Source organism: Muntiacus reevesi, chromosome 1 (genome assembly GCF_963930625.1).
Source record: "Muntiacus reevesi chromosome 1, mMunRee1.1, whole genome shotgun sequence".
NCBI lineage: Eukaryota > Metazoa > Chordata > Mammalia > Artiodactyla > Cervidae > Muntiacus > Muntiacus reevesi.
The window spans coordinates 26,869,606-26,890,301 of NC_089249.1; the positions used below are offsets into that span (position 1 = coordinate 26,869,606).

General features: G+C 35.2%; 1 protein-coding gene across 4 annotated transcripts in view; it reads right to left on the reverse strand.

Annotated features, from left to right (window-relative positions):
• Positions 1-20,696, reverse strand: part of CCDC91 (coiled-coil domain containing 91) — a 372,640-nt gene that overhangs the window by 227,663 nt on the left and 124,281 nt on the right. For all 4 annotated transcript variants that reach the window (XM_065939931.1, XM_065939919.1, XM_065939910.1 and 1 more), the window contains exons 4-6: positions 15,037-15,197; positions 13,572-13,775; positions 10,762-10,866 (exon numbers count right to left, since the gene is read on the reverse strand). In XM_065939931.1, the coding sequence (XP_065796003.1) occupies positions 10,762-10,866; positions 13,572-13,775; positions 15,037-15,197 (470 nt within the window). The remainder of the gene's footprint in view (positions 1-10,761; positions 10,867-13,571; positions 13,776-15,036; positions 15,198-20,696) is intronic.

Here is a 20,696-nt window from a genome sequence, read left to right on the forward strand (position 1 = left end):
CAATAGCAAGAATCAGCCATAATTACACATATATGCCCTCCCATCCTGAGCCTCCCTCTGTACTGTCATCCTACCCTTCTAGGTTGTCACAGAACACCAAGCTAGGCTCCCTGCCCATATAGCAACCTCCCACTAGCCATCTATTTTACACAAGATGGTGTATATACATCAATACTACTTCCTTAATTTGTTCTACCCTCTCCTTACCCCATTATGTTCACAAGTCCATTCTCTATGTCTGTGTCCCTATTCCTTCCCTGAAAGAAGGTTCATTAGTACTATTTTTCTAGATTCCATATATATGCAGTAATATACAATATTTCTTTTTCTTTCTTACTTGACTCTTTTTAATAGGCTCTAGGTTCATCCACTTCACTACAATTGACTCAAATTCATTCTTTATTGTGGCCAAGTAATATTTCATTGTATAGATATACCACATTGATGGACATCTAGGTTGCTTTCATGTCCTGTAAACAGCTGCTATAAATACTGCTGTAATGAACACTGGAGTACATATGTCTTTTTGAATTGTGGTTTAAAAAACCTTTATTTTCTATTTACTATAATATATGCAGGTTCAATTAGCCAAAACAGTGTACTTGAATTTTTTTCTTTAAATATGTTACATTTCTAACTACTTACAAATTCTAAATATATGGAAACTGACTTGGGACAAAAAGTCATTTTACATAGTGAATCAAACCTAAGATGGATATTGCATCACACTTTAATAAGAGTTCTGAAGTTAGGAAATGTTACTTTTTCTGTCCCCTCAAAATCTATTATCAAATTGATGCTGAGTCTATGTTATCTTAGATAATCTATGTAATCTATGTTATCTTAGATTTGTGAAGTGGTAGCAAACATTTTAAATTTCTATTGCTGTGTAAGTGAGAAAAAACATTTTCACAATGGTCAATTAGCCTATAGAATTGAAGATGGTATTCTTCTAACGAACTCAATAAAACTCAATTAAGTTTTGATAAAGGGGCAACTTGATTTTCAGAATTATTAGAACAGGAATGAGAAAAATCACATGATACCTTCAAATATTAACCAGTATAAAATTTCAGAAATGTATGCCTATAATGTCAGTTCTCCAAAATGTTTCCAATCTTGGAATTCTTTGAAATTAAAAGGTCAATTGTCTCATTACTACAGCTATTTAGTAACAAATAATCCATCTGGTCAATTATACATCTTTACCATTGGTAGAACTAAAAATATTGTTTTTGCTTTTCTAAAAACTGCATATTTGGATGATAAAAGGGGAAAGGGTGCTTTCCTAAAGTATTTATAATTTTGTTACTGTTTAAAATGTTTCAAAAAACCTAGTCTTTTTTAAAGAGTTTATTGTTTTCATTTTCAAAAAGTATATCATTTGTATGTGCTAAAAAATGATCCTCATTTAAAAGAAAAAGTTGCTAACTCCTAAGTTAAGGAAAGGTTGTTAACACCTAAGTTAGGGAATAATGAATAAGGAGAAATAGTATAAAACCTGTGTTTATTCTCAAGATAGAGTTAACACTTTGTAGGGATGGGGGGTGACTTAACAAGGTCCTTATTAGAAATACCAATCATGATCTTAGTGATCTGGATTCTAAAGATACAGGTAAAAAGGTACAAATACAAGTTATAATTTACAGGAGAAAAAAATCAAATGAGTAGTAGCCATTTAGATGTGCTTGCAAATACCCTCCTAGTCAAATTATTTTTTTTACTTTCATTTAAAAAATGGAATGAAGCACATGAAATTCAGTAACTATCAGGAAAATGTAATATAATTGACTTTCTATAAAACTGAAGATGAAACAACGCATAAAGTAGTACCCTTCCCAAGTAGTTTTTCTTTATTCTCTTGACATTTCTTTTTTATTTCAATAATTCTCACAGGCACCTACAAGGACCAAGCAATAGTATATAAAAATGAACAAAAGATGGTTTTTAAACATTGTATTAAGCAATTTAGAAACCTATGACTCCCTGCAATCTAGTACTAATTCCATAAACAGTTAAGCTTTCTTGGGGAAAGCATATGTTTAACCTTCACCATTCCAGACAACTCCCTTTAATAACCATTAACAGCGAGAGCATGGATGTGAGATCTGGACCATAAAGAAAGATAAGAAGAGAAAAGCAGAAAAAAAGAAAGCTGAGTGCAGAAAAACTAATGCTTTCAAACTGTGGTGCTGGAGAAGACTCTTGAGAATCCCTCGGAGAGCAAGGAGATCACACCAGTCAATTCTAAAGGAAATCAACCCTTAATATTCATTGGAAGGACTGGTGCTGAAGCTGAAGCTCCAATATTTTGGCCACCTAATGCAAAGAGCTAATTCATTGGAAAAGACCCTGATGCTGGGAAAGATTGAGGGAAAGAGGAAAAGAGGCTGACAGAGGTTGAGTGGTTGGATGGCATCACTGACTCAATGGACATGAGTTTGAGCAAACTCAGGGAGATAGTGAAGGACAGGGAAGCCCGGCATGCTGCTGCTGTTCATGGGGTGCAAAAAGTTGGACATGACTTAGCAACTGAACAACAACAACAAGAGAATACTGGGTCTCTGGCAGTAGTGATGGTATAGTTTTTAGATCTCCCAAAATTCCTTCACAAAAACACATAGAGCACCTTAAAAAATACAAACCACAAGAACCAAAAGATCATATACAATGTGTATCATAAAAACAGATGTCACTGTATCTCTGTGAATGCCAGCTATAAGCAAGTAAGGATAAACCAAGAACAGTCTCAAGATGTACATGGCATCAGAATCCGGGCAGGAGGAAAGGTGAAAGCAATGGGATATCATACAGACACGAGAACTCCAAAATAGCTAATAGACGGGAGCTAGATCATAAAAAAGGCTGAGCACCAAAGGATTGATGCTTTTGTACTACGGCGTTGGAGAAGACTTGTGAGAGTCCCTTGGACTGCAAGGAGATCAAACCAGTTAATCCCAAAGGAAATCAATCCTGAACATGCATTGGAAGGACTGATGCTGAAGCTGAAGCTGCAATATTTTGGCCACCTGATGCAAAGAACTGATTCCTTAGAAAGACCCTGATGCTGGGAAAGATTGAAAGCAGGAGGAGAAGGGGATGACAGAGGATGAGGTGGCTGGATGGCATCACCAACTCGACAGACACGACTTTCAGCAAGCTCCGGGTGATGGTGAAGGACAGGGAAGCCTGGTGTGCTGCAGTTCATGGGCTGCAGAGTCGGACATGACTGGGCGAATGAACAACTCACCAGAGAGGTCAGCAGGCCAGTGTGAGGACAGCACGTAAGACGGAGGAGCCTACCATTCCAGGAAGTATCAGTGGCCCTAGTGTTAATGGCCTGGATAAACTAGATCCAGTAAACTCTAAGTACGTCAAGAGAAAGCCAGCCCCGTATTGAGCAGAAAAAACTAAGAACTGAATCCACACTGACCAAGCCAGAGACAACAACAGAAAAAAAAAAAAAAAAGGAAGGAAAAGAATATCAAGTCAAAGTGAAAGAAAGGAACAACATCAGAAAAATCTACAAATTTTGCCACATCCTTTTAATCTGACAAAAATACATGAGCACCATACAATTGTGAGGGGAAAAAAACAGCCTTAAATCACTTCTCCAGTTAAAAAGATCAAGAAAACTAATTTTGCATAAACACAAAATAAAAAATTATTAAGTCAAATGCTAGGCAATGTTTTATTTATATACTTATGGAATAGCATGATAGCCCTACAGAAAATAAAGGCATAGCAGAAATATATATTTCAAAAAGAAATTTCAAATTCTATCCTTGTACTTCAAGGTAAGTTAAAAGATATTATGAAAGTAGTAAATTATATTATAGAATAATATGAATTATTATTAGAAAAATTCAGGAATGATGTAAAAATTTTTTTTAATTATAACAGAATAAATTATTTCAGAAATGATGACTAAATTAAAAAGAACATAATATCAAATGAGCTGAATGGACAATACCTTAACAGAACACATTTAGGAACACATTTAAGAACGGTTATTCTCTTAACACCTTAAGAGAATAAGAGAAAATACATTTTAGGTCAAAAGTAAATGAAAAAAGAGATGAAAAGGATTCAAGAATAAAGGGCAATATGGAAGACAAATAGTAACCAATACACACACAATTAGTCACCAGAGTGAATAAAACATAGTGAGAAAATAATACAGGTATTATTTTGACATTTAGAAAGAGGAATTGAAACTATATATGTATATTAAAGCACACACTGGAAATCTAGGAAAATCAACCCAGAGTGACCAATGCCAAGACATATTATAGTAAAATTATTTGACTTTAAAGAGTAAGAAATTGAAAGAACAGACTGAAAATAAGCAATACTTTATAATAAAAGAAAACAGAATAATATATTCAGATACTCATAAAATAAAAACAATAAGGAATCTCTTAATGAGCCACTATGCATGGGCATCTAAGAAATATTCTTAAAAAAGGAAAAGGAGGAGAATATTTTCTCAAATAAAAGTATATTTATTTAGTACACTACCATCTGTACATAGACATGCCTCAGAGATGTTGTGGGTTTGAGTCCAAACCACCACAATAAAATGATACTGAAATAAAGCAAGTCACACAAATATTTTGGCAAGTGTGGCATAAAAGTTATGTTTACAGCATGCTTTCATCTATCAAGTGTGCAAATAGCATTATGTGTAAAAAAACAATGTGCTGACCTTAGTCAAAAAATACTTTACTGCCATAAAATACCAGTAATCATTTGAGTCTTCAGTGAATTCTACTCTTTGCTGGTGGAGGGTTTTGCCTCAGTGCTGATGGCTTCTGACTGATCAAGGCAGTGGTTGCTGAAGGCTATGGTAGTATGGCAATTTCCTGAGATAAGGCTAGCAATGAAGCTGGCTACAACGACTAACTCTTCCTTTCACAAGCCCTCTTGGTAGCATGCAGTGCTGCTTGATAGCACTGGACCCACAGTAGAACTTTTACAAAACTGGAGTCAGTCCTTTCAAACCCTGCCATTTACCATCTAAGTTTACATAATATTCTAAACCCTGGTTGTCCTTCAACCACTTTCACAGCATTTTCACCTAGAGCAGATTCCATCTCAAGAAACCACTCTTTCGGCTAAACCAAAAGAAGCAACTCTTAAAATTTCAGTAATGTCTCCAAGCTCTACTTTTAATTCTACTTCTCTTGCTATTTCTACCATCAACTAAATTTTGGCTTACTTATGCAGAATTGATTAATTTCTCACAAGTTATCAAGTTAAATGCTCAAAGATATCAAAGCCATTGCTCTAATGCCATAAAGCATAATTATTATTATTATAGTGGTCTCTGGCTATGCACCCAACTTCCCAACAGCTGACTAGTATTCACTTTAAAACTATGCAAAAATATTAAGAATAATATCTATTCTTATTGAAGTAATGTAACCTTTGAAATCAGCAACAGAACACAGGTAAAAATCCATTTAAGAGATCAACTGAAAGTCCTCTGAAACACTGAATTTTCACAATATTTTTTTAAATTAAATTCTCAAACAGAATACTCAACATACTATATAACGAAGCAACATTTCAATGCAGAGTGGCATTTGGAGGAAAAGACTCAATCTTTAAAGAGTTTGTATAGAAAATTCCCAAATCTAGCTATAGGTACCAACACTGACAACTATCAGAGATAATTTAACAATCAGCTAAGATCTATTAGTTAAACCTGTTAAAATGTGGTCACACTATGAGATGCACAATTTGATAAGCTTCCAGATTTCCTCACTGCCTGTCACAGGTGTGATGTACTGGCTATAAGAGTCAAAGAAATAAAACAGAAGACACTGGAATCCAAATTATAGTAAGATAAGTTCTCTATTCATGTTTCATGAGAAGTCCTTTAAATAGCTACCTCAGACAAACGCAGCATGACTCACTTTTCTTCCTCTGCTTGGGCTACACACCCTGGACTGAACAGGAAAGGAGAGGTAGTGCACACCCCCATTGTGCTTCAGGGTTCATGTTCTTTGTTATTTCCTTCTGTTACCGGCACATTCACACCCCTCCACCTAGCCTAGCAATTAGACCATATCACAAAAATCAACACTGTCAGAATTCTCTGTTAACAGTTAATCTTTTTTTTTTTTTCCCAAAGTTTAAGGGTTTTACAAACATTCCATTTATTAATTACTCCATCACTGGTTAGACTAAAGTCATGACAAAAGTACACCCAACACTGGTCTAAGTGGAGGCAGATTTCTTTACAAGATTGAAAATTCAAGCACTACATTTTCAGATCACTTGAAAATACCTAGATTTTTCATGGTGATGAGAAGGTGTGAATTTTGTTCTCTTTTTCTGTATTGTACACCTCCACACATAAACTTTTCAGCCAATTTAATCCAGTCTTGCCAGGATTATCTTTGTGTACTCCTGGATATTTTGCTTTATTTAGGATACCACAGAGAGGCAAGCACCAATATATTATCCCTATCATCAAAAATAGCAGAAAAGAAAACTTTTTCTATTTCATTGAGCTCCACACACATTTAGAAAACTTGTATGTAACATCGGCCTAATATAAAAATTATATGGATTACCACAGTCTGAAGAAAATATACAATAAATACATTAACTTTCAAATATATGAGGGATGACTGATAGGCCACAAATTCAAGCAAAAAACTTTATATCCATGATTCCAAAACTCACTTTTGCTAAAATTTCATCCTACTTATATTTAGTATAGAGTATTCTCCTTTGATATTCACAAATTTAATCACATCTTCTAGTTCTTAAAAAGTATTAGGTAGAACAAACTTTGTACCAGTTTTCAAAAAGGGCTATATTCCCAGAAAAAAAATTAATTACACAAAGTAGGTCATAGAGCAAAGCTCAAGATTTTCTCAATGCTTAATAATCAGGTACAATTAATTTAAAAATATTTACTAAAAATATACTTTCAAAAAGCCTAACACATAACCTATTTATGCATAAACTTATAAGTATAATGCAGATATAGAGATTTATGAATTATCTCACAAAGTGAGCTACACGTATTTTTATTTACCCCTCCTCTACCTACAATGACTCTATGAGCTTATTTACACTAATTTCCTTAAAAAAAATTCACTCAAAATACTTGCTCTAAATTAATGTATTTTAAGGTGGAATTGATTTCCTGTAGTAGCTCTAATACATAATATTTAAAATTTAAAATATTCCTTCTTATTTCACTTCTAGACTAAGATGAGGTAGATGCACATCTCCCTAGGTTTCTCAGTAAGTACAGCTGAAAGGCCTGGACATTATCTTTAAAACAAATCTAAGAAGACTACAGAGGGGGACAAGAAAACAGACCGCCTGGGAATCTGAGGACCCAAGGAATGACACAGTAGTAAATTTTGTCAGCTTGCTTTTAGTCTCCCTCATAAATTCCAAACTGGATAATGGAATGATCAGCAATGAGGACGTGCCAATGAGCACAAACATAACAAGTCCAAAGAAAAGCTATCCTTCTCTACCCAAAGGTTCACAAAAGGGGCAACCTAGCAGAACAGGTAACTCTTAGATAATAAACACCCTCTGAGAGTCAAACCCCTTGGAAAAAAACATGATCCCTTCTCCAGGTCTATGAGCTAAGACCAAAACGATAAGTCCAGACTTCTTCCATCACCCAGCAGTGATATAGAAACTAAACAGAATGCCTGTCTTTGAGTTCAATTTGACTATTAGACTTCCTAGTACACTTTTCTATCACTTATTTAGCCAAGGTGATAAAATACTCCCTAAGTTAGTTTACTCTTTTCTTACACATAGTAAGAAAAGGAGAGAGGTCCTTTTTGGTACTGAATGAAAATCACCTAAAAAGTGTTTTCTTGGGCAGTATTGTTTCTAGTAAAAAGAAAGTATTTTTAATATTGAATATTAGTTTTAATACTGAATATTAGTTTTGAAAACTTTTAATACTGAATATCCGCTTTGAAAACTGAAGTTGTTACTCCTAGATTATCACTACTGACAGTAAAAGCAGTAAGTCAGCATTATGTTGTCACTGTTGGCCTTCACTACGGAAAACTCAAAGTGTTATGATGTCAGGGGCTGGTCTCCAAAGTACGTTACTGTTCCCATTCACAGACTGAGAAATGGAATTTCAAAGGTATCTGTCTCATGAGCAGGCCCAGGATAAGTCACTCAATGTAGAGAAAAGAAAACACGAAGTTCCAGTATTCAGTACTGAACCTACTAATAAGCACTATAATTCTAAGTATGAGACTATAAATGTGGATGTACACACTGTAATTAGCCCTCGGGGAGCAAGGTGCATTATATTGATGAGTTCTTTCATTCAAGAGTATTAACTGAGCCATATTATAAGCCAATATTGCTCCAGGCATTGGAAAGGAAAGTTCCTAATCTCATGGAGCTTACACTCTGGTGGGGGAAAACAAAAAATAAACAAATCAAAATGAAATAACATGTATTATGACGAGACAGGAGGAAAAAGCAAAGAAATGGGGATAGGAAACGCTGACCATGTACACAGGTTCTCATTTTCTACAGAATAGTCAAAGAAAGTTTCCAGAAGAAGGCAGCATTTGAGCAAGTTTCTAAAGGAAGCAAGGGTTCATGAGAGTTGTTAAGGAGTACAATTTTCAAACAGTTGAAACGTGATTCACATAAATATAAAGGAAACACATCACAGACTTAATCTACTCTTCATTAATGAACCATTTATGTTAACTGAATGAACCAGATGTTAAGACTGTTGCAAAGAGCATTTCAATTGGCATACCTATAAAAGGGCATCCCAGGTGGTGTTAGTGGTAAAGAACCTGCCTGTCAACACAGGAGACGTAAGAGACACGGGTTCAATCCCTGGGTTAGGAAGATCACCTGGAGGAGGTGATGGCAATCCACTCCAATATTCTTACCTGGAGAATCCCAAGGACAGGGGAGCCTAGCAGGCTACAGTCCATAGTGTCAAAAAGAGTCAAGACACAACTGAAGCAACTTAGCACACATGGATAGAAAATTTAAATACCAGAGTATTAGACTAAGCAAGAGTGCTAGTTAGAAACAAAAATGATGACTATCCTATAAGTTAATATGAACAGTATTTTTTGAAATTCTAACAGGCCAGTATTGTTTGTATCTTTTCTGTCGAAAAAAATTGACATGTAACGTCAATACAACTGAGACTTTAAATCAACAGTAAACAGTAAGCACTGTTTAATAGCACGGCTACATTTCTCCTAAATAATCTGTGAGTAGGTCAAGTGAGTAACGTCCTCCCAGGGCACTGAAAGAACACGCTGTTAATGCTTTTCCTTATTTTCAAGTTTTGACCTTTTTGAAACAAAAACCATGCAGATATCTGAAGGAAGAGCATTCCAGTCAGAGAAAATGTGAATGAATACCAAATACTTTCCCTCCATTCACCACCCCAACAGGCAGGGAATGCTCTCAGTAACACAGACTCACACATTCACCTGGACCTCTTAGGAGCTCAATGTAAGTAAGCAGCTGAGGTGAGGCCGGGCAAGGGGCGGGGGCAGTGAGTTGGAGAGAAGTCAGAAGATTTACACTGAAAGGAGGAGAATGATAATTGATGCACATTTTTAAAAACATTATTTCACTTGCTGAAACAAAGATTCATTAGGGGCAAAGAGCAAGGGTAGAAGCTAGAAGACCACTCGGAAGACTACTAAAATGATCTATGCAAATAAACGAGTAAATACACAGTTTGTCAGATGTAAAAAGTGCTATGGAGAAAAATAAAGGAGAATATGGGAAGGCTGGTAGGGGATGTCAGCACTGTCTAAAAGATTTCCATTGGTAAGGTGAGACTGGCATGGAGACCAGGATGATATCAAAAAGTAAACCATGCAGAAAAGTGAGGGCGGTGTATTCTAGACAGAGGGGTAAAGTAAAACAAGTGAGGAGAAAGAGTCAGGGAAAAGGAGGGAGAAAGGACACATAAAAATGAAGGGCCTTGCAAACTGCTTTAAGGACTTACTTGACTTTTAGTTTCGGGGAGATGAGAAGCCACCGAGGGTTTCAGAGCAGAGAAATGACATGAGCAGCTTTAACTATTAAACAGATCACAGTGGCTGCCATGCAGAGAATGATCTGTAAGTGGGCAATGACAGAAGCAGAAAGGTAAGTTAGAACAGAAGATACTTCAGTATTCCAGGGAAGAAATAAGGCTGGCTTAGAATAGGTTGGCAGCAGTGACCATAATGATAAACAGTCAAAACCTGGATATTGTGAAGGTAGAGGCAATAGCTAAAGGAACAGACTTGGACTAAGTACAAAAGGAGTAAATGTGGCTTTCAGCTTTAGCATCTGGAAAGATAGAATTGCTATTTACTGAGAAGGATAAGACTGCAGAAGAAACAAACTTGTTAACGAAATGTGATGCGAAGAGGAGACTGATTACATTTATGAAAAAGGTTAAATATCTCAGTTCTTCTGAAATGTAATCACAATATGAAAAACTGGAATGTGCAATTTCCAAATTGAGAAAATCATCAGAAACAAAATATTTTAGGCCAGCTTGAGACTCAAGCAACTAACCTTCACAGCTTCTCAGAGATCTCTACTTTTCAAAATGACATTTATCATTGATTTCATCAATATTAGTCAGTATTTTACATATTTAAGCAAGTATCTGATCCCTCACTCATAAACCATTTATTGAGGACTTTCTGAAATTATATATGACATGCATCATCAAAAGGCCTACATATTAAATTTTTAATTCGCTGTGTTTACCTGAAGTTCTTTGTATCTATCTTGAAAAGAAATGGCCTCTTGCTCTTTTTCTTTAAGGAAATCTTTTTCTAAGATACTATGTTTCTCCATCAATGATTCCACATCCTAAAAGACAAAAAACAAGCATGAATTGTGTAATATTTATGGCAAAAAAAATAGACTCTGATTTTTCAATGACACAATAGAAAATATTTGGTAAGGAAAGAACCCACAGGAAATATGGTTTTTAAAGTTCAACAATATAAAATGTACACTTCACTCTCATTTCCAGACCAATACCAAACACTATCATTAACACTAACCTTGATATAATACTAAAAGCATTCACACTAAATAAATATATAAAAGCATTTAAGCTAACTATAAACAACATCCTACTTCAATATATTATACAGGAGGCAGGGATCAAGACCATCCCCAAGCAAAAGAAAAGTAAAAAGGCAAAATGGCTGTCTGAGGAGGCCTTACAAACAGCTGAGAAAAGAAGAGAAGCTAAAAGCAAAGGCGAAAAAGAAAGATATACCCATCTGAATGCACAGTTCCAAAGAATAGCAAGGAGACATAAGAAAGCCTTCCTCAGCAATCAATGAAAAGAAGCAGAGGAAAACAATAGAATGGGAAAGACTAAAGATCTCTTCAAGAAAATGAGAGATACCAAAGGCACATTTCATGCAAAGATGGGTACAATAAAGGACAGAAATGGTAAGAACCTAACAGAAGCAGAAGATATTAAGAAGAGATGGCAACAATACACAGAAGAACTATACAAAAAAGATCTTCACGACCCAGATAATCATGATGATGTGATCACTATCTAGAGTCAGACATTCTGGAATGTGAAGTCAAGTGGGCCTTAGGAAGCATCACTACGAACAAAGCTAGTGGAGGTGACAGAATTCCAGTTGAGCAATTTCAAATCTTAAAAGATGATGCTGTGAAAGTGCTGCACTCAATAAGCCAGCAAATTTGGAAAACTCAGCAGTGACCACAGGACGGGAGAAGGTCAGTTTTCATTCCAATCCCAAAGAAAAGCAATGACAAATGCTCAAACTACTGCACAATTGCACTCATCTCACACACTAGTAAAGTAATGCTCAAAGTTCTCTAAGCCAGGCTTCAATAGTACGTGAACCATGAACTTCTAGATGTTCAAGCTGGATTTATAAAAGGCAGAGGAATGAGAGATCAAGTTGCTAACATCAGTTGGATCATTGAAAAAGCAAGAGAGTTCCAGAAAAACATCTACTTCTGCTTTATTGACTATGCCAAAGCCTTTGACTGTGTGGACCACAACAAACTGTGGAAAATTCTTACAGAGGTGGGAACACCAGACCACCTGACCGGCCTCTTGAGAAATCTGTATGCAGGTCTGGAAGCAACAGGTAGAACTGTACATGAAACAGCAGCCTGGTTCCAAATCAGGAAAGGAGTACATCAAGGCTGTATATTGTCACCCTGCTTATTTAACTTATATGCAGAGTACATCATGCAAAACACTGGACTGGATGAAGCACAAGCTGGAATCAAGACTGCTGGGAGAAATATAAATATCCTCAGATATGCAGATGACACCACCCTTATGGCAGAAAGCGAAGTCAAGAACTAAACAGCCTCTTGATGAAGTGAAGGAGGAGAGTAAAAAAGTTGGCTTAAAGCTCAACATTCAGAAAACTAAGATGCTGGCACCCGGTCCCATCACTTCATGGCAAATAGATGGGGAAACAGTGGGAATAGTGACAGACTTCATTTTGGAGGGCTCCAAAATCACTGCAGATGGTGATTGCAGCCATAAAAAGACACTTGCTCCTTGGAAGAAAAGTTATGACCAACCTAGATAGCATATTAAAAAGCAGAGACATTGCTTTGCCAACAAAGGTCCGTCTAGTTAAAGCTATGGCTTTTCCAGTAGTCATGTTATGGATGTGAAAGTTGGACTATAAAGAAAGCTGAGCACTGAAGAATTGATGCTTTTGAACTGTGGTGTTGGAGAAGACTCTTGAGAGTCCTTTGGACTGCAAGGAGATCCAACCAGTCAATCCTAAAGGAAATCAGTCATGAATATTCATTGGAAGGACTGATGCTGAAGCTGAAACTCCAATACTTTGGCCACCTGATGCGAAGAACTGACTCACTGGAAAAGACCCTGATGCTGGGAAAGACTGAAGGCAGGAGGAGAAGGAGACGACAGAGGACGAGATGGTTGGATGGCATCACTGACTCAATGGACATGAGTTTAAGTAAACTCCAGGAGCTGGCAATGGACAGGGATGCCTGGTGTGCTATAATCCATGAGGTCTCAAAGAGTCGGACATGACTGATCCTCTGAACTGAACCGACCCCAACACATACTTTCCCTAAGCTTGCTAAAGTCTTTTTACAGAGACATTTGTAGAAAATTGAAATAAGAACACACATAAATAATTTACTAGAACAGCTGTGTTTCTAAGTATTCTGTCAAATATCACATGATGCCTGACTTCTCATAAAAACAAATGAATAGTACAAATCTTCTAATCTACATAAAACTGCAACACTATGTGCTTTCAAAATAAAGAAACCCAAAGGAAAGCATTCATTAGGGAAAAAAAAATCTAGTAAAAGCCATTCATGTCTTTAAAAGTGTATATTTATGGCTAGAAACTTCTTATCAAAGGCTTTTGTAAGTGATCGACTCATCTAACTGATTTAAGCCTGTCACAAAGAGCATAACAGCTTTTCCACTGATGAATTTTCAATCAGAGGTTGGGATTATATTGTATTTCCAGAATATGCAACTCAAACATTTATTTTTTAGACAAATGTAAATATACCTTTTTAATTCTCTGTTTTTCTTCTTCAGAAACTTTGAGTTTCATCTCCAGAGTGGAAATTTTCTGCTGAAGCTGTATGTTTGATACATTGGCTCCAGGATCCTCAGAATCATCCACAAGAGCAATTGTTCCATTACTTTTCTCATCAGTTAAACCCAATGGAAAAAGTGAGATATCCAGATGAGTGTGTGTTGATTGCTGAATCTAAACCACATTAAAAAAAAAAAAAAAACACACACACACAGGAGAGGAAAGTTTACACTGTACCAAGAAAAAAATCACCCAAAGGGCACTAGAAACCACATTGGAAATTAAGTTGTAGCAAAGTTCTGAAATTATTTCACCCTTTAAGTAAATCAACAGAAGACCTCAAACTGTTACAACAATCTGATCTAAGAAACAAAATTTTCTCTAAATTTAAGAGTTTAAGGTATTTATTATTTTCCAAACAAAGCACTAAAAAACTTAAAAAACTTTTTTTCTTATGCTGAGGGTGTATAATAAGTATAGACAATTCTGACACTCACAGTTCTTAAATTTACACACACATTCAGAATTTGCTTATCTATTAAATTATAAATCAGAATTTGAAATTTATCAATAATCTTTAATTCATCATCACTTTCTAGTAAAGATCACAGATGACTCAAGATTGTATATAGCACTTTGGAAATCTGGACTAACTCCAGCATCTAGCACAAGACCTGGATCAATAAATAATTGAAAGAATAAATGTTATAACTGCTATATTTTTGTTTTTATTCTAAAATTGAAATGAATATTCTAATACCTGAAAATATATTTTAAGTTCCCCTTAAAGAGAAATTTTTTTTTATTTTGTAAGATTTATTACTTTATGTATGTATTTATTTTATTATATTTTTGGATGCACTGGATCATCACTGCTACATGTGGGCTTTCTCTAGTTGTCATGAATGGGGGTTACTTTCCATTGTGATGTGCAGGCTTCTCATTGCAGTAGCTGCTCTTGTTGCAGAGCATGACTCTAGAGATGCAGGCTTCAGAAGTTGTGGCTCCTGATCTCCAGAGCACTTAGTACTTGTACATGGGCTTAGTTGCTCCGAGGCATGTGGGATCTGTCCAGACTAGGGATCAAACCAATATCCCCTGCATCAGCAGGCAGATTCTTAACCACTGGATCACAATGGAAGCCCCGAGAAAAAGTTTTTTGTAATTATTTTCCGTTTTGAAATTAACAATTTCCAATGCAAAATTAAGTCTATTTTAATAAAAAAGATAGTCAATCATATTTTAGTAACTAAAGCTATTTGGACACCTTGAAATTATGTCACAAAACAAACATTGTTCAGATTTTTTAATTCAAAATATTAACCTCAAAGAGTATCTACAGAAAAAAAAAAAAGGAAATCAAGAAAACTTCAATTAAATCAGTATGCAATTTTTTAAATAGGAAAACTTCCTATAAAAATTTGCTTGTCGTTACCTGTGCTTTAGGAAGAGTCTGACTGCCAATGCTGTTATCTGCATGTGTATTCTCTGGTGATGCAATAATGGGCTCAGAAGAGAGGCAGCCAACTGAAGGGGAAGTGTGGTCATGGTCCAATACAATCTCAGGAGAAGCTGGAGAAAGATGGACTCCAGATACTGAAGGAAAACAAATAAACCAAAAAAAGTATTAGTAAAGGGAAAATAAAAAGCAGATTGAGGGGAAGAAAGAGAGTAGAGGGAAGGGAAAGAAACAGGACAAGGAAAGTAAAAGCAAAGGACAGAAAATGAGGATTCTATGATTCCTTTTCAGGGACTGTTATCTAAGATCTAAAACTACTGTTTCTAAATTTAACATGACATTTCCATGTGAGACCCAGGCAAACAAAACAATTTAATAGTGTCTTATGTTTACATACTAATACATTACCACAGGGGTGCATTTGCAACTCAGAAATTATTCACCTGTATTTTTTACCTATTCAGTTAGTTACAAGAAAGCACTAGAATGTCTCCCAGTGCCAGACACAGTCACCAGGCACCGAGAAGATAGCAATGAGCAGGACATGCATCCGTGTGTTCAGTGACCTTATGACCCAAGAGGCAAATCAGATGAATTAGTTACTACCAGGGCTAAGGGGAAAAACAATGACATTACAACAGTTAATCTACTGTCTCTGGGCTAATTTCTTCTTTTACAACAACAGAAGATTTTTTTTCATATTAAGGTCAATTTTAGTATGTTTCCACAGACAAATAATGGTGAAATGCAACTCTGTAGTTAGTTTCACAACAAAACATTATTAGATTGTAGAGTTCAAACTCAAAGGTCACAAAAGGAAAGTCAATTCCAAACATGAAATGAGACAAAAATATTGATGACAACAAAATAAACAGATTATTTTCAAATGTTCCTTCTAAAAATTCAAATACATTTGTATGTGTGTTTTAATGTTTAAGAAGAGGAACTAAATCACTTTTAAGAGTAATTCATTTATCCATTTTGACTGTCTAAATTATAAAGACCTTTATTCCACATTGGCATCAGTAGCAACATCAGCGAAGCTCTAGCATAAATTCTGGAAGGCAGCTCACAATGGCAACTGCATTTTTCCCTGAAGAAAGACATTTATAAGGTCATTAGGTATTAACAAACTAAAGACTGTATCAATTTTTTATTGGTACCATACAGGACTACTTAATTATTTTATATATGCTTTTATTGTATAGTTATATTGTATTTTTCAAATACCATGTGCCATACTGGATAAGGTATCCTAGTTTCTCCAACAAGCATTTCACTATTTTAACTAAAATATGAAAAAAAAACTGTAACTTTAATTCACATTTCTACTTGGTATATCTTTTTCAGAAATAATTTTTTCTATTCTTCATTATTCTATATGCTAACGGGCTTCCATAAAATGTCAAAATATTCTAACTTCTAATTCTAAATTAAAATTATACTAAAAATATTACTTTTTAAAGGAATGACAATAGGTACTGAAGTATAGTAAAAAGGAATACAGCCTCATGATTAAGAGCATAGACCTTGAAATTATATTGCCAAAGTAAGTACAAAACAATTGGCAAGTTTACTTAACTTCCTTCAGTTTCCTCATTTGTAAAACTGACATAGAGGTGATGATGAGGTTTTAATTGACTAAAATATGTAAAGCTTTTAGCACTTCATCATTACTTCAAAGATTGTTAAAATTTGTTGGACAAGTATGTTTACTTTCAGGTATAAAAGGTACAAAGTGTATGGACAGGTTTCCCCAGTGGCTCAGCAGTAAAGTATTGAGGAACCCAAGGCTCCTGCATCTCCTGGACTGGCAGGCAGATTCTTTACCATTACACCACCTTGTTGTCAGGAGATTGTCTGCTATCAAGAGACTTGGGTTTGATCTCTATGTAGGGAAGATCCCCCAGAGAAGGAAATGGCAACTAACTCCAGTATAACTTGCCTGGAAAATCCCATGGACAGAGAAGGCTGGCAGACTACAGTCCACAGGGTCACAAGTCAGATACAACTTAGCGAATAAACCACCATACCACCACGCATGTTATTCATATTTATATCGATAATGTAAGACAAACTGTCACGTTGCCATGAGTTAAATTCTCACTCTGGAACATTATATGTTCACGTATGCTATGTTAAGAAAAGAAAGGGTAGAATAAAGGAAGAGAAAGGAACGAGATAAATAAAGGAAAGGAAAAGGGAGTTCGAGCGAGGAAAGTACGGAGGCCGAAGAAGCACCCTCACACTCACACTCCAATAGTTACCACCACCCTCTCACACTTTCCCTTCACAACCAAATCTCCTTTTTCTTTCAAATCCCCATCACTCCACTAGACTCATCATTTATGATATTAATTTTCCTTTAAGTTATTATTAAATGAACATTTCTTATTTTATCCTTCTTTTACTCCAGAGCACATAACACTAATGACTCCTCCTTTTCCTTGAAATTCTTCCTTTGGCACCTACAAGCCACTATATCCTAAATTCCTGGAGGAGGGCATGGCAACCCACTCCAATATTCTTATCTGGAGAATCCCATGGACAGAGGAGCCTGACAGGCTACAGAGTCAGACATGACTGAAGTAACTTAGCACACACATCCTAAATTCCTTCTAGTATTTTGACTTTTTTTCTTGTTTTTCAGGCTCTTTTCCACTCAATCTTAATTTCACTGTTTTCTACACCCTCTAATTGTCTCAGTATTCACAATATTCTTACCAGGTTCAGAAGTCCTTATTTAAATTATCATCTATAAGCTAATGACAAATGATTCACATCTCCAGTACAAACCATTCTACAGACCTCCTGATCCAGAGGCTCACCTAACCACCAGACAGTTGCATTTAGCTGTCTGGTACATGCATCACACTTACCCATCATCTTACATAAACCTGCTTTATTTCATGTTAATGGTATCCCAAAGAACTATTTGCCCAACACAGAAATGATACCACTAAGTGCCAATTTCACTCCAGTCACACTGTGCTACTTACTGTTCCCTGATTAAGCCACACTGTTCAGTACCTCTGTGACCTCACAATATTATTGCTTAAGTAAAAGCCACAGCTGTGGAATCAGAATGCGTTCAAATTTGAACCATAACAACTTATTGTTATGTAGCCTTGGGCAAATTACACAAATCTCTCTAAGTCACAGTTTTCTCTTCTAAAAATGTTAAAATAATACCAACAAGCTTTTCCCGGACTCTTTTCACCTACTCCATTATCCATCCAATCACAGTACAATTTAAATTTTCCACTGTAAAGACATTACACATTTCTAAGAAATAAAGAAAACATTACATATCTATGGTATACATTTAAAGCAGTGTTTAGAAAAAAACATGTAGAGCCTCAAACACTTCAATCAATTTTAAAATGAATTAACTTTCCATCTCATGAACTAAAATAGAAACAACACAGAAAGCTTTAAAAGCACGTAAAAAAATAATAAAGACAATGCAGATGTCAAAGGTTAAAAAAGCAGATCGAATTAATCAAAACCCTGACATTCTAAGAAAAGTAAGTGAACAGTAATTAACTTATTAACTTATAAAAGGAGAAAAGTACAAATATAAAACTTAAGTCACAAATGTAACCTAATAATTAAAACAGAAGAGTTTTTTTAAATCCTAAAATTCCTCTAAGACTTCTAAGTAAATAAATTTGAAAAATCTGGATATAATAGGCAAGTCTCCATAGAAATATAGTCTATAAAAGATGACTGGATTAAAGCGAAAAAATACTTTAAAAACATATATTTCCTTGGGGAAAAAATAAAATTAGAAGCCAACCACCTTATAGATAAGGGCTTCCCTGCTGGCTCACACTGGTAAGAATCCTCCTGCAATGTGGGAGACCTGGGTTCGATCCCTGGTTTGGGAAGATCCCCTGGAGGAGGGCACGGCAACACACTCCAGTATTCTTGCCTGGAGAATCCCATGGACAGAGGAACCTGGTGGGCTACAGTCCCTGGGATCACAAAGAGTTGGACATGACTGAGTGACTAACCACGCCCTATAAAATATTTCAAGAGAATTTCTAACAAAAATTCAAAAAAATGAATTATCCCAATACGCTAAAATTATTACAGAGCATTGAAAATGAAGGAAAACTTCACTAGAGTGATATAATATTAACATAACATTGATAGCCAAGACTGATAATAATAAAAATTTAAAAAAAAAAGAACAACAAAGATCTTTAGAGTATTTAATTAAAATAATTAGGTAAAAATTTTAAATAAAATATTAGTAAATATAATCTAACACCATATTGAGAAAATGATATGCAATGAATGAGTTTGATTTGTCCAGGTATGCAAGGTTAGAGAATTCATTACTGTAACACTATATATAGAGAAAAATGGCAAAACTAACACTGAAAAAAAAACACTGAAGAAATAAAAATCGATGCATAATTTCTTATGGTAAAACATACAGACCTCAGTCCTAAAGTAAGCATGTTAATTAAAGGAAAAAAACGATTTAGCAACTAAACCACCACCACTAACAACCCACTTCTACAAGGCACAAAAACAAGTAAAACTATATATATATATATATATATATATATACACACACACATATATAAATGTCATACATGTGTAATATATATAAAAAGTTTTCTTTTTTACAAAAGCAAGTAAATTATAACAAAAATTTAAGCCAGAGGTCCCTCTGGGGAAAAGTACAGGAACAGGGCAGGGGTGTTACAGTTGGTCATGTTCTATTTCTTAATTAAACAGCTAGATTCATGAAGCAAAATTTTAAATGTAACAAAAAAAAATAATTACATATGCTTAAAAATATAATTCTGAAGATCTCTTGTTTCATTGTCCTTCCTGGTTGCAGTCCTCAAAGTCCATGAGCTGAACCATCTCACTGGTCAAAATTTGCTCTGGGTAAGAAAGAGAAGAAAAAACTCTAATCCAAATTAAAGACTTATAGCGCCCAATTAGCCTGCCCAAATGGCTCAGCAGTAAAAAAAAAATCTGCCCACAATGCAGGAGATGCAGGTTCGATCCCTGGGTCTGGAAGAACCCCTAGAGAAGGAAATGTCTACCTTCCTGAAAAATCCCACAGACAGAGGAGGCATGAGGTCACATAGATTCAGACATGACTGAGCGACTAAGAACCACATGCAGGGTACTCAAAGAAATGATGCTGTAGTGAAAAGATATCAAGAATCAGTAAAAGACCAATAAATATTAGATTTGGAGGTGAAAATCCTTCTAGCATCCTACTAATCACATCAAAACTTTTTGCAGACATCAGTAAAGTTGAATGTAAAATTCCTAGAATTTACATGTGTATTCAACTTATGAATCATTAGGAAAATTTTCAGAAATATTTTTAATTTGATAATATAAATTTTCACTGAACTGATCATAATTCACATCCTAGTTTAAAATTAAATGAGAAAACAAATGAATAGTGATGCAAAAGAAAAGAGAATATAAAAATGTTACCCTTTAACCAGAAACTAGATTTTTCAGTTAAGCCTCCTATGCTAGAAGTCATATATTTTCATTGAATTTTAGGTGACTATGCAAAAATAGCAATTCATCCTAAAAAAAAAAGTCCACATTTATAAATACTGTATACATAAACATACTCTAAATGTAATACA